At 36.7% G+C, this 15,346-nt stretch overlaps 1 protein-coding gene across 5 annotated transcripts in view; it reads right to left on the reverse strand.

The window, feature by feature from the left end:
- Positions 1–15,346, reverse strand: part of LOC117410838 (glutaminase kidney isoform, mitochondrial) — a 40,288-nt gene that overhangs the window by 16,691 nt on the left and 8,251 nt on the right. For 4 of the 5 annotated variants that reach the window (XM_034017748.3, XM_034017711.3, XM_034017739.3 and 1 more), the window contains exons 2-11: positions 13,282–13,378; positions 11,994–12,115; positions 7,657–7,786; positions 6,940–7,019; positions 4,930–5,093; positions 2,144–2,202; positions 1,443–1,475; positions 1,296–1,354; positions 470–536; positions 58–108 (exon numbers count right to left, since the gene is read on the reverse strand). In XM_034017748.3, coding sequence (XP_033873639.1) covers positions 58–108; positions 470–536; positions 1,296–1,354; positions 1,443–1,475; positions 2,144–2,202; positions 4,930–5,093; positions 6,940–7,019; positions 7,657–7,786; positions 11,994–12,115; positions 13,282–13,378 — 862 coding nt within the window. The remainder of the gene's footprint in view (positions 1–57; positions 109–469; positions 537–1,295; positions 1,355–1,442; positions 1,476–2,143; positions 2,203–4,929; positions 5,094–6,939; positions 7,020–7,656; positions 7,787–11,993; positions 12,116–13,281; positions 13,379–15,346) is intronic. The other variant, XM_034017721.3, reaches the window with a different exon arrangement.

The raw sequence follows: 15,346 nt of genomic DNA on the forward strand, positions 1-15,346 counted from the left end.
TTTTTTTTTTTTTTAGCATCTTTGAGAGTAAACAAATTATTTATAAAATGTTATCACCTGGAAGTAAAAATCCAACACTCCAGTCATGTCTGTGCCTTCTGGGAAACACTGTAAAAGAAACAAGGTTAAATATAGCTCCTGAAAAAGGTATTCAACTGCACTGGTTATGTCTGTAAATGGTATAAATTAGGATTAAGTAATATAATGTAAAACAAATGATTGCTTGTTGTACAGTAGGACCTAACATGCACTTTAATCAAAATGCGCATTTAACAAAACACAATAAACAACAAATTAACTTTACAAATCATGCCGTCTGTTGAGTAACCAGTGATTAAAGGCTTTGACTTTTGGTCTACCACACCTGAAAGCCTGACGCTTTTAAAATGCAAACACAAACAATAAGGAGACATATTTTAATAAAGTTATGAAGCTAAATAGAAAAATATATGCAACTAGTTAAACAAACCTTTTTCTCTTTTAGGTAGTAGCCTATAGCAAAATTCCTATCTCCAGTTTCCCGTTCAGACTGAAACCTGGATCAGAAAACAAAACCGGTATCAACAAATCACCTTTACCTTAAAATCAGGGGTGGCCAACGTTAGCCCTTCCACTCCTGGTCTTTGTTCCAACTCTGTTCTAAATTGTTTAATTGAACCAATTAAACCTGCATCCAGACACTGTAGTTAAGGATATACTTTGACCCGATAAACCTGGAGTGGAACAGCCCTCCAGGACTGTACTTGGGCACTGCTGGCTTGAGTAGTACATGCATATCGTCTACAATAACACATGTGCACCTATTTTTTCTATTACATTTAGCCCCAAAACGTATTTGGATTGACAAAGTCACAAGGTATGTCACTGCCATTCACAACACCCACCAATGATGGCATATTACAAGTGCCAGTACAGAGAGAGTAAAGCAGGTCACTATAAACTACATACAGCAGGTGCTGTAGAACAGAATGGCAAAACAAATAAATAGCTCCTTTAAAAAACAGGATAAGTGGCTTTAAACATCAGCCCGTGACCTACACTGAGTGTGTGGAATAGCTTGTCAATGCAAATGTCTAAGCAAAGTTTTAAGAAATGTGCATGACTTAAGATAGAACTAGAGGTCAGAAGTAAGTCTCTATTACCTACAGTAGACTAAGAACTGTCCATACCTCATGATATACAGCAGTTAAAAGTAGAAGTCTATAAAATGTGACTCATGTATCGGTATGTACTGGCAAAATCTTGTTTCTTATTCTTTAAAATAATAATAAAAAACAGCAAAATAGTTTACTTACGTTGCATTATTGAAGCCAACATACTCATTACCAGCCATTTTATTTAAAAAAGCCATCACCTGTAAAACAGCAACACGCTATTGAGTAAATCTGTTGAAAGGTGCCTTTACAAATTGTTGTAAAAGTACAATATTATATATTACTTACATAGTCAAACTTCTCTGCATTGTTTACCCCCTGCTGAAAACAAAAATATTCAAATAAGCATCACCCTTTTAATTAGGACTATAATGGGGAAAGTTATGTACTAATCCACAAATCATGTTTTCAACCCCTTACCTTGCCATAAAATAAAAAGACAGCACGTTTTGTAGTAAAAAAGCTTGACGATCGATCAATCAGCTGTTTGCACTTTGTTACTGAGCGATTACCCCTGTACTGTACTTTGGCCATTTAATCCCTGTACGCAGTGTTAGGTTTAATTTACAGTTTATACAGATTACAGGAAGGTCTTTGCCTACATTTTTTTTTTTTTTTAATTTGGAATAAGCAATTATTTCTCATTTTCTCCCCAATTTGGATGTCCAATTATTTATTTATTTATTTATTTTTATTTCAACCCGGCTCACCAACCCTCCCCACGCGGGCGGTGCTTGGCCAATTGTGCGCCGCCCCCTGGGAACTCCTGTCCACGGTTGGCAGTGGAATAGCCCGGACCTGAACCAGCAACCTCCAGGCTATAAGGCGCATCCTGCACTCCACGCGGAGTGCCTTTACTGGATGCGCCACTCGGGAGCCCCTGCTTTGCCTACATTTTTAACTGTGAAGCACCTATTGTCACTTATAGAACAATCCCTCCATAGCTAACATTTACATAAGAGAAAAGGCAGGAAAACGGCTTTGTTTACCTTTATCAAAGAAGTAATCACAATCGCTCCAGCATTCACCATGGGGTTGTGAGGCTTATCTAGAAAATACAATTTCAAAACATGTTGATGAAATCAGCAGGACAACATGTTCAGCTATGGCTGAAAGTTTTGCATCACCTTACAGAATTAACTAATTTTGCTTCATGAAGTCGAATGAAACTTGCTGAATAATGTTACGTCAACATATTTAATTACATACCGCTTTGTAGTTTTCCGATATACTTAATGAAAAACTGACAAATTGAAAAAATTAGCCATTTCGAAATCCGACATGAAATACTGTACTACTATGGCTTCCGGTAGACGACAATTACCCCCTTCTGCATGGGAAGCAACCCTCAGCTCATCTATATTTTATTCAACTTTTAACAATATTTGCTCAGACTACTGATGCTTTCATTTATTTTTATTTATTTTTAATCATATGTACCATTGTGTGTAATGTTAGCAGGCTAGCAGTCTTAAAAGGCCAGAGTCAGAGTTTTTGTTTTCTGCCAAAGCCACACTGTACCTCAAAACCATTCATTAATAACACAATAAAATGAAACCATCTTTTAAGGTTAAAAAACAAGAGGAAATATTTGTATTACCCCAGTTTTATGGACAGTTTCCACGTGTTGTGTCAGTGGTCATAACAATGGGGGACAGGCCCGTCAAAGATAGCTAGGATTCAGAGGTGCTACAACACTTCTCTCCTAATCGTATGTACAATTTACAGTCAGAATCCTAAAGATAATAAGGTCATCAAGTCCAGAGGACGATTGTGAAAGCTCTGTAAACACAACGCTCATTACTGAAAGAACCACAGAAAGGTACTGATTTTTCTGAAGGTGCGATAAATCAGTCCGTAAATAAATCAATCTGTTAATCTCCAAATTTGCAGTAAAGACACCACAGGATGCAGAGTGAAAAATAACACAAAAAATAGACCACTTTTAGTTGTATTAGCATTCAGTAATTTTCCTCTTGTGAAATCTAGCTCATAACCAGATTTTTCAGTTAAATATAAAAAATAAATATATATTTTTACACAAGCATTTTTAAACAGTTTGACACTTAAAAGCACAACGCTGCTATTAAAACCATTGATTTTAGCTTTCTTTTTTTCTTTGTCCATTTTCCTTTTGTAGTTCTTGTTCATTAAATTTTCATTGAAACACCAAGGCAACAATGACTGTAAAGGCCATCTCAGCTTACTTTCCATCATCATACTTCAGACAAAATCTACTGGGAATGTATGTGCTTCAGAACCTAAATCAAATAAAATCCAGTCTATTACCCAAGGCCCTACATTTCGACTTTCTTAAATCACTTTTGCATTTTTAATGTATGTTTTCTAATTTAATTTGCAAAAGACATCTTATTTGTAGCCACTGTGATGACAAGGTAGTTATTTTATTAACTAAACTCAGTGTTCTTTTGAATAGACACAATTAATCAAAAACAGATTAGCAGTACATAAACTCAAAATTATTTAGGACTGCAAATCCATTATTTGAGAAAAAAAAACTCAAAGAAATATATTAGGGCTGTGTTCAAAGGTTTGTTTGCTAGCCAGGAATGTGAAGGTAGTTCTAAACCTTCGAAGGCTCGTCAGGTGGCATTCACGCACTGTATGTTTTTTTTTCTTTTTTTTTCTCCATTTACAGAATCCGTTGGACAATGTGTGAATACTATAAAAACACACATTAAATGTCACTTGTATGCAAAATTTGATGTTTTGATTTGTCTAATGCATATTACTTAAACAAAAGTTGTTGTATTAAAATCCACTACCAGATCATTATACTTAGAAACTCTGTATGGCACCGCTGCCATGCATTGGACCAGAGTATATTATGCCAAAGTCCTGGGGGGGGGGGGGGGGGGGTACCTATAGCGGTTGTATTGCTTCAGTAAAATATGTACTGAATACTTAGTACACAAGACATTGTAAGAGAAGTGCTATGGTACAATATGTTTCAAAGCGTTGTATAGCGTAAGCTGTATTGAAAGAAAGTCTCGAAACCCCTCTGCAGATTTTTTTGTTAAATGTCCAGACGACCAAAAAAAAGTTGAATGTAAACTACAAGCGACTTGATGTATCATGGAGTAACAACCAATCTCCGGGACCACTTGACAAGCGTAATTTCATATTATTATTATTATTATTATTATTTAGTTTAATTTTTAGTAGTAGTAAAATGTGACTGATAACCTGCTTGGAACGGTGACTGTTAAATAAAGCTTTGTTTTGCCCAAGTCAGATGTATTTCTTTTAATTGGCCACAAAAAGGTGCTGCTGCAATGCAAGCTTACTATATATCGCAATCAGCATCAATTGTGTACATAAACAATGTGTAATCTTTTTTGTTATTTAAATTATAAAAACATGGATTACTGCTCTATAGAACATACTTTTAAACTACATGTGAATGTTGTATTCCATTTATATGGATTACCTGTAAAAATAGGATTTTCAATCAAATATAAACTAGTAGCTATGACGACATCACCAGTAAATTATGCTAATTAGTACCACTGAAGGTTTGACCCTTCCTTCGGTAATGTGTTCCGAACCTTTGAAGGTCAAAATGTACCCTTCGTTACAACCCTAAAACACATGCAGATAATTTAAATCCACCAAAATCATTATGAAAGCATAAAACATCTGCAAAAAGCAAGATGTCCTTGTTCATTACAGTTGCTAATCTAATGTCTAAGTAGTAGAGCATTAAAATCCAATCAGGAAATGAAAGATTTGCATTACTGGTTGTGATTCCTACCATCTTCATTCAGGAACAGTTTGTTGAATCGTAATCCGCTGGGCTCTTTACCAACATATCTGTGTACATACTCCGTGCCAAGGTCATTAACAGCAATGGCATACTTTAGAGGCTTCACACAGGACTGCAGGCAAAATGGGACCTTCGTATCTCCAACTGAATGCCTGAGTTAGGAAAAGATATACATGAAAATTCTGTCACAAATGTCTAGAACTGCATGTGTCACATTTAATACAACTGACCGTTCAGTTAAATGCTACTCACTCACATCATTTTACACTGCAATTAGCGTAATCTTCCCAACTACCTCTTCTATATATGCATACGATAGGCCTCATACTACGGTAAATGTAGCCATGCAGCTCAAAGATTTAATCATACAGTCACTGAATGGAATCCTATTCCCTTTGCTATACTAACCTAAACAGCGCTAAACCTGAGCAATTTATCATTCAACCTTCTGCATTAATGAAGGTGTCATTTTCTTAAGTATTCTGTACTTTAACACATAACTTAACTATTTATTTACACATGTACAGTATTAGAACATAAAGTTTACAAATGGTCATTTGGCCCATCTTGCTAGTTTGGTTGTTAGTAGCTTATTGATCCCAGAATCTCCTCAAGCAGCTTCTTGAAGGATCCCAGGGTGTCAGCTTCAATAACATTACTGGGGAGTTGGTTCCAGACTCCCACAATTCTCTGTAAAAAAGTGCCTCCTATTTTCTGTTCTGAATTCCCCTTTATCTAATCTCCATTTGTGACCCCTGGTCCTTGTTTCTTTTTTCAGATCGTGAAGTCCCTTGGGTCGACATTGTCAATACCTTTCAGAATTTTGAATGCTTGAATCAGATTGCCACGTAGTCTTCTTTGTTCAAGACTGAATAGATTCAATTATTTTAGCCTGTCTGCATGTGACATGCCTTTTAAACCCAGAATAATTCTGGTCGCTGAATTGATTTTCTCTGTGCTGTCCGTGCACTGGACCCGAAACAAATAGGTGCTACTTGTACAGACTACGAGATTGTGAAACAGCAATTAAAGCTATCGGAGGAATGCCACATGGAATGGCCAGTGTATTTGGGGATTGCCAAAGACAGGCCTACATTGCCGCTTCTGGAAGGCTATTGAAGACCGCTTGCCCAATTTGTCTAAGCATGCAGTTGCTGTCCTCCAACTGATTGTGAATTCAGCTGATGTGGAGAGAAGTTTCAGCAAACTTGGGCTTCTTTTCTTTGCTCAACACCAATGTCAAAAAGATGAAAATGTGGCTGGAATGCTGCAGCTCTACTTCAATAGCAACCACAATGTTGAAGACTGAAGTAAGGATGAACTACAAATGCCATTTTCACTTTTTGTGTGTGCGTGTGTTTGTACATAAAACATGGCTCCCCCCCCCCCCCCAAAAGGACAATAGTGAATGATGGCCTAAATGTAGCCTAAATATAAAATTACAGGAGACCTACATGGAAATATTAAAATGATGTAGCCTATTTTTTTAATTATTTTTTTTATTTTTTATTTTTTTTTAAATTAGGCTAATTGATAGTTCTCTATGGGCTCCGACCTTGATTAAAAATGGTTAACGTCTGAATAAAAAAACATTTTGTTTAACTCAATATATTGTGTTTGTGTATATTCTGGTTAGGAATACTTAATTTTAACGTTATATTTTAAAATCGTGGAAAAACACAGATTTCTATTTTTTATCAAAGAATTTTGATTTTATCACAGAAAACTAGGAACCCTGGTCATTACCGATTAAATATAATACACCAAGGCTACAAAGGGAAAGCATTTCCACTAGCATTTGCTGGATGCTTTACAGCATTAAACACTTTACCAACTGCCACTTCTATTTGAAAATATTCTAAACTGGCAAATAAAATGAGTTGCATACAATAGGTACATGAGCAAGTTTCAGGAACATGTATTTATTTTAACTAAATAAACACATCATGAATATTTTCCCTTGCAAGTAGCCTGCCCTAATAAAAAAAAGCCAGTTACCTTTGTCCATCCACTGTGCAAAGAGAAACTGCCCACAAGTCTGGACTGAATTTGGCAAGCTGGGGAATATAATCAGCAACCTGTAAAACATTTTCAGATAAAAGTATTTTATTCAAATGATGGCCATAAAAACAACAAAATGGAACATTTCTTATTTTAATAATATGAGCACATTACAAAAGCCAACGCATGCATGGTTTCTTTAGTCATGCCTTTTTTTTCAAAATTTCATCAAAAAAGTTTCAAATGCAGACAGTTTTGTTATCCACTGAAGTTCTTCATCTGTAACACTTTACTAGCTGAAGTTGGACAACGCATGGGGCAAAAGTCAGACACTACATGAGAAAAAATAAATAAAAACAACAACAACATTACGCTATTCAAGGCAGGAGACGCTCCAATTGAGCGCCGATATGTTTACAGATTATTGTCAGCTCATTGAGGTAACTGAGTGGCACATTTAGCATTTAGATAAGGACGGGGGGGGGGGGGGAGGGGAGGGATGCAGATTTTCACAGACAACAGATTCATAATCTGGGTCGTTTGTGGCCATTCGATGACAACTTCGCATCCTACTCAACAGTCAATATGTTTGTTATACAAGTTCTAATGACATTTCCTATGCCACACAACTTTTATCCAAAAACTGTATACTATGCAGTGTTTATTCCAAGTCATCTTAATTTCAACTGAAATGTGATTGGCATTGAAACCTACCTGCCCTCCAGACAGCTTTTTGGCACTCTCGTAGAGTTCGTCGATGTGTGAAGTGAAAGGCACGAAATCTGGAATGACAAACTTCTTCCTGAAAGCCTGAGTCAGCAGCACAATGTTGCTCTGTACACACCTGCAAGTAAAGGCAATACTGTGAGTGAAATCACAAATGGTATAACGGTTTTTTGAGAAACCTTTATTGTTTCAGCATCTGTCAGACACACCAAACTATCCTCAATCCTGAAGGAAACTGAGAAATTATGGCAGTTGCATTAGCTGGCTGATTTATGATGTGTGAATACAAATATCTAAACAGATGTTAGGGGACTCCCGAGTGGCGCATCCGCACCACCCGGGTGGGGGAGGGCTTAGGTCGGCCAGGGTATCCTCGGCTCACCGTGCACCAGCGACCGTTGTGGACTGGCCGGACGCCTGTGAGCCTAACTGTAAGTTGATCAGAGCTCCGACACTGTAGCTCTGAGGTGGCTGCATGGCAGGCCTGCAGAGTGAAAAGAAGCAGACGGCTGACGGCACACATTTTAGAGGACGCGTGTGTCTGTCTTCGTCTCTCTCTCGAGTCAGCGTGGGGGTGGCAGCGGCGGGCCGGGTTGAAATAAAATAATTGGGCATTGCAAATTGGGGAGAAAATCAGAAAAATAATTGCCGATTCCAAATTTTGAAAAAAAGAGTCTGAAAAACATATCCCTGCAATATACACAACACAGACTTCAAGTAAAGGAATGCGTTTTTGTAAACAGTACAGGGTATTATGTTACCATTTTAATAGTTGGTGGTTATTTAAAAAAAAAACTGTTTGAAATATTCTAAATAATGGTTACCATAATGAAAACAAATGCCATGTGGTATTTGTACATGAAAATATCTTACTGATTACACTAGAAGTATCAAACAACTTGGTCTCATTCCCAAGAACAGCAGTAAACTGGCAAGAAAACACACTAGAGATGTTACTTGAAGTAGATTTCTATAAATAGTGTAGTGATCAATAGGGCAAGGTCAATATTGTTTATTTTAAATCAGGAATACAATTACTACATTACACATGTAAAAATGGGCATGAAAAACATCTTCACACTTACCTGGTTAAAAACAGTGGGACTTTGTGGACAAAACTGAATTACATTTTGCGTTTATACCATTTTGTCAACTTTTCAAAACGGCTGTGGCTATGTGTTTAGCAGCCAAACAAAGTGTCAGGTCGGAAATCAGTCAAATAGTACCTTAACCTTTACCTTATTCCTAACACGTTGAACCCAAACCTCCTGTCCATCAAACCCTCCATTTAAAATGTCTGACTGACAGAACTGATGAACCTGCTCTAGAACCCACCCACAGAGTTCTACAGTGACAACTACCAAAGGATAAACACTTTTTTTCTCTCTTTTTCAAAATTGTGTACCTGCAGCTTTGCAAAAAGTACGGGTACTTGATGGCCCAACCACAGAAATTGTGTGGCAGACCACAGAAGGACTGCCCTAACAGCAACTTATCAGCAACTTATCAGCTTCCCTATTCTCCCTCCTCCAGATCTGGAAGTAATGTGCAATCATATGGTGCCATGTCTGGAGTGCGAGGATGGGAGAGGCAGGAAATTAAATCATTGCTTATTCTGGCAGCATGGGCATTCAATAGCAATGTGTTGCCATTGTGGACTTTGTAGAAGGCAGGGAAATATACTGTATTTTGGCCATTAACTCAATGATCTTCCCTTGCATGCAGACTTTGAAGGTCTTGTTATTTTAGGTACAGTGTGGCTACTACCGACAGAGGGCAAGGCTTACAAAGTATTTTAAACACAGGATATGCTGGAGGCTTTTTGCATAGACAAGCACCAAAACCACTGACATTAATATATTCAATTTGCAGTTCATGCTTCTGTCAGTTGAAGCTTAACATGAGCTGCAATTTATAGCATTTTCATAATAGGTGTGCATGTTGATTTTTCTTTAATAGTAAAGCTTCTTTGTTTTCCCTGTGCACGCCTGCCAATGGCGTACCTTTGATTGCTACAGAAATACTTGCCTTTAGGTTGAAATAAAAACAGTCTAAACAAAATTTGCAAGTAACTGCAATAAAATGGTCCTATTGTTGTTAAATAAAGAAACTGCCATTTAAGAGACCGATTAAGTACTGAGTCTTACCTGAAGGTATACTTTCTGAAATTGGAAACCACATAACATGCTATAGTAGAGTACCTGTTAAAGTATTAAGTAACTGAACATCTGGCAAATCGTTTAAAAGAATGGAATGAATGGAAAGGATTAAAATCAGTAAGACTAACCTCACATGACAGATGTGTCAGAAGGAACACCCATAGTAAAGCTAATCAAATAATCTCAATTTTTCATGTAAGTACATTCCTTCATATGCAACATCAAAAGCCATGTGACAATATTAAAAGCCAATTGTAAACACGTTTTTCTGTAATGTGGTTTAAAGCCATTTCACAAGGAATATGGAAATGTACTGCAGGCAAGGAAGCAACACTGCTATGCGGCTGGTACCCGACGCTGAGCCTAGTCCTGCAATTTCCAACATTAGAGAAAGCCAGAGCCCTCTACTAAGGTCATATGACAACAACAAAAAAAAAATATGTCAGAATCTATTGATTTATACTGCTGTGAAACTCAAGTCACACACCACTCCATAACCAGTACTTCTTGTCTGGCAGATGCAGCTGTTTAAACTGCAGCATAAAACGGCTAATTAGGTTTGGAAAGACAGCAGCGTTGGCAGTTTTAGATGTATAGGCTTACTCATGTGCAACAAAGCGCTCCCATTCTGATCTTATTGTATTGGCGGCCCACATACTAAAGCAGCACGTGAAGTATTAAGGTCTACACACACTAGACGCGATGCGATTTTTTAATTGGTGACGAGACACTTGGGAGCACCATGACCATACACACCGAAAGCAACACAGAGGCGATGCGATAGGTTTGATAACTGCCAGATCTATACAACTGTCCAGAATTGCTATTGGCAAAACTATGATCAAGACTGGAACATATTTGTCAACATGATGTGTCTTCTCCGATGGTATTTCAACCTATTTGGCAATAAATCATACACACCACGCTTATCCAGTTCCTTCAAAATGGACTCCCATATATTATCTTTCAAATCTGTATCTTTATAATTGTGATGTATCTTTATAAATGCTCAGAGTATTTTTTCCAACGACAAATATTGTTTCCTACGTCATTTTGGATACTGCTTCACCCTGCTGGACCACGTGCACTGAAGCTGTTCTCCGATTGCTCAATGCCCTCGTTGACGTGCGTCAAATCGAAAAAATAGGATTCAATACTATTTCGCATCGCTCCAGTGCCGCTCCTGCGTCGCCTGTCACATGAAAGATACTTCTCAAAAGTATAGGTTCTATTCATTTTCATGCATCGCTGCACAGTTCCGCTTGCCGCATCGCGTCTGGTGGGTAGCAGCCTTTAGCCGAAAATGACACATACCAAGGCAGCAAGAACAGAAACCTACCAAAAAAAAAAAGTGTCTGAATCTGCCAACATTTACTCCCACTACTAGAAGCACTAGAGAAGGTCCAGATAAAGAACAGCTGCTAACTGCAAGAAGAACTTGAAACCGAATGCTTCATTTTGACCCACTTCCAAGATCGTGTTTCGTTACTGACTGGTGTCTTAGCAAGAGTATAAATAAACATGTCACATGAAAGTAGTGTCTGTGGAGCGTAGTGTTATATATTCCAAAGGAACAGACCTACGAGGGAAGAGACGAGCATCCTTCATAAAGCAACTAAGGGCCTTAATGTATTTATAAATGTTTGTGTTTAGTACCAGCCCTCATTTAAAGTTTTCAAAACATGTACACGATCTAATCATTGCATGCTATGTATAAAAATTAGATGTGATTGCATGTCTGTTTTAGTTTTGCATTAAGTTCTTGTCTTTCTCCTTCAGTTTCACAGCGTTTTTGTTTCTTTGCTCAAAACCACACAGAACAATGCTAAATACCTGTCAAAAGAAATGCTTAATGTTTGCTTTTTTTTTTACATTTCAGATTACGGTATCGCCCGCTTACACCAATCATTACTCAAATTCTGTTTTCCTATCCAACTATCCTTACACAAACGGTGCTGTACCCTGACACGTGCTGGTAAGCTCTCACGTACTGTATACTGTGAAATCAATTTCACTTCAGGCGCTTCAATTGCTTTTACATGAAGCAAGCACAATATATTGGACTTTATGCAGGGCTGAATATATTTTCAGGTACTCACTTCTTGATTATATATAAATCCTTATAATTAACCAAATCAAGCACACACTTTGGTGGACTTGTCTTACTTTTTAAAGAGCTCTTTGTCAAGCATCACTCCATCAGAAGTGTTCTGAAGGGTCAGTCTCAGCATATCCATGCATTCCTTCAGCCTTGGGTCTCCAGTTCTTAATCCTGTAGCTTTTAATGCCTGTATAGATTTAAATAAATAAATAAATAAATAAATAAATTATATATATATATATATATATATATATATATATATATATATATATATATATATATATATATATATATATATATATATATATATATATATATATAGACACACACACACACAGTGCCTTGCAAAATAATTCAGACCCCTGACCAATTCTCTCATATTACTGAATTACAAATGGTACATTGAAATTTCATTCTGTTTGATATTTTATTTTAAAACACTAAAACTCAAAATCAATTATTGTAAGGTGACATTGGTTTAATGTTGGGAAATATTTTTAAGAAAATTAAAAAAACTGAAATAGCTTGCATAAGTATTCAAGCCCTGTGCTGTGGAAGCTCCCAGTTTACCCAGATGAAAGAAATTGCCCCAACGTGTTTTAAAATAAAATATCAAAAATATGGATACATACGATTTTATTTAAAGTTATGTAGGACGTGTTACACAGAGGTACTAAATGGAAACTAGACACTTAATTACAAAGTACTTGTCACAAGAAACACATGCAATGTAGCTTAAGGGAAATAATCAGTTTACCAAGTGTTGTGAATGGGAGAGAGATCAAAAGTAGTTCTTGTTTTGCTAAAGTAATACAAACTTTGTGTTTGTCACAGTTGAAAACTTTCTATACCACTACGGTTGATAACTAATGGCGAGTACAAAGCATTTCGGTCTACGAACCCGTCCCTTTATCAAAAAAAATAAAACAAAGCATTTTTTTAATTTAATCAATTGTTAAGCTAAAAGACGTATTGTAATCCTACTCAACAGCTAATTGATTACATTAAGTTTGTCATGAAAGAATTTCAAGAACATGTTGAGAACAGTTTCATGAGCTACATTAGGCCTACAGTAATTGGAGCAGCACAGTACACGTAGTAACAGGACCACATGCTGAACAATGCTTCCTTTTCTATTTTGTTTTAAACTTCCTGCAAAAAATATGTAAGGGAAGAAATAGAATCCAACCAGCGAGTGAAATGGAAATTGATATAAATCAGACTATTAATCTCCGGAAGACAGGCATGGCTGGTGTCAGGAGGAGTAAATACTTCCTGATCCAAGCAGAGATTATCGGTTACCTCTGTGCAACTACAGAACCACAGTGACCTAGACCTGTCAGCAGCACTCACAGTGATAAACTTATGAACAGGGATCCTTTCTTGTCCTTCTGCAATTGTGTAGAACAGGAGATCCTCTAGGCTGGGCAAAATCCCTGCTTTTCTTCTCCTGGAAAATAAGAAACACACATTAATTACTGCCCGGAAATCCACCTCAAAGGCAAGCTTAATTAGGAGGTCTGCTGAAGTGCACAACCACAGGGGAAAAACAAAACAGGCAGTTACTGTACAGAAGCATAAACTTATCCAAACATAATACAAGAACCTCTCAATGGCACGTCAAAGCAGACACAAACAGATGGAAATGAGACAAATTGCATACAGAGCTGTCAATTCTAGGTTTTATTATGAACTGGTTTAAACACATTTAAGTCTTAAGCACTGTTGGAAAAAAAATTATGGTAAAACCTGGAATGGATCAATATGCTAAGCATTGGTAGTCCAGGTTAGGCTGTACACAGCAACAATAGACCATTGGATTGGCCTGTTTTAGCAGAAGTACACTACAGTATAACTGGATAAGCACAGAATGTACAGAAATACTTGATCAATGCTAATTAAATGTGCTAAAAATTCTCTTTTGCATCTAAAACCATGCATTGTACCTGCATGATTACACGCATACAAGAAATAACTTATGTATTAATATATTGTATAAAGAAGAGGAATATAATTTATACTGCAGGCTTCTAAAGGTCATTAAATAAAACACATACAGTAAAATGAGTGCAAGCTTAAAAAAAACTCAGCATTCAGATGTTGCAGCAATATAAACTGCAGCACAGTAATGCATGAATCATAAGGGTTTGCTAATCAAAAAATACTCACACACAAACAAAGTAAGCAGATAAAAGAAAGAGAGAAAACATGCAAAATAAACACAGACAGGTTGTATGTGTATTTCAACTACTGTATATAAGATTATACCAGGCCTATCAATACAGCTATCATTTTTAAATGTGTAATGGCTTGAACAGTTGATGTACTATGTGCAGTAGTTTAATGTAATGAAAAAAAAATGTTGAAATCCTCACATTTCATTTTTATAGCAAAAAAAATCAACAAAAAAGAGCCAATTTCTATTAAACATACCAAGGTATAGTTTTTTTTGTTTTTTTAAAAGCAATAACTACTGTACAAGTACAAGGTCACGCATACATTACAGTGCATTCAAACACTGATCTGTCCATTGCTGTTATACAGATATCTATATTCAGATTTTTAACAAATACTGCATAATGTTATTGCTGTTACAGTTATACAACAGATTTATTGAGACCTACAATGATGTGAAAACCTATGTGCATTGGTCAGTTTACAAGGTCACCGAATCGATCCACAAATAACCTATACTGGAGACAATAAAAAATGTCGAGGGGGGATTCATGTATTTTCTACACCCCCACACTCTCAGCACCTCCAAACATTTTACACATACCATTATAATACTGTGGATTGTCAGTGTGTCCTTTTGTGCCGCTAATCTGAAACTCACCAGGCTCAAATCCATGAGTGGCACAGGTTTACATAAACAGATGAACAGAAAGCCATCTACTAGTACTGTGTAATGATTATTTGAGTAAATGTATCCTGATTAATGTCTTGAAACACAGGGATTGCTACACAAATACATAGTAATTTATTAAAATATAATTAATAATAAATAATAAGTCTAGAAAAGTTATACTGAAAAGCATAAATTCACAATATCCAGGAAGTGTGATAAATAAAACAGGAACATCAATTTTGTACATGCTCTTCAGGCTCTGGGTCCACAAATGTGCACATAAATTGATGTGTTAAATATATAAAAATGACTCGTGTATAATGTTCAAAAGCAGTCATTTTAAATAATGAGCCTACACATTTTGTAGATGGCAATTCTCTCTCTGCTTAATGACTAAAAAATAAAAATAGAAAACACTGCTTCTAAATGCAGGAAATGTCATGCATCTAGCATGCGACTCCTAGAGGGCAGCTTTAATTACTGGCACGAGACTCAGCTGTTCCTCTCTTCAGAGTCCTGAGGGTTTATGAAGGTCAGCGCAGCAAGGAGCTGTGGCAAAATGAAGAGTCT

The sequence above is a fragment of the Acipenser ruthenus genome, chromosome 10 (genome assembly GCF_902713425.1).
Source record: "Acipenser ruthenus chromosome 10, fAciRut3.2 maternal haplotype, whole genome shotgun sequence".
Classification (NCBI taxonomy): domain Eukaryota; kingdom Metazoa; phylum Chordata; class Actinopteri; order Acipenseriformes; family Acipenseridae; genus Acipenser; species Acipenser ruthenus.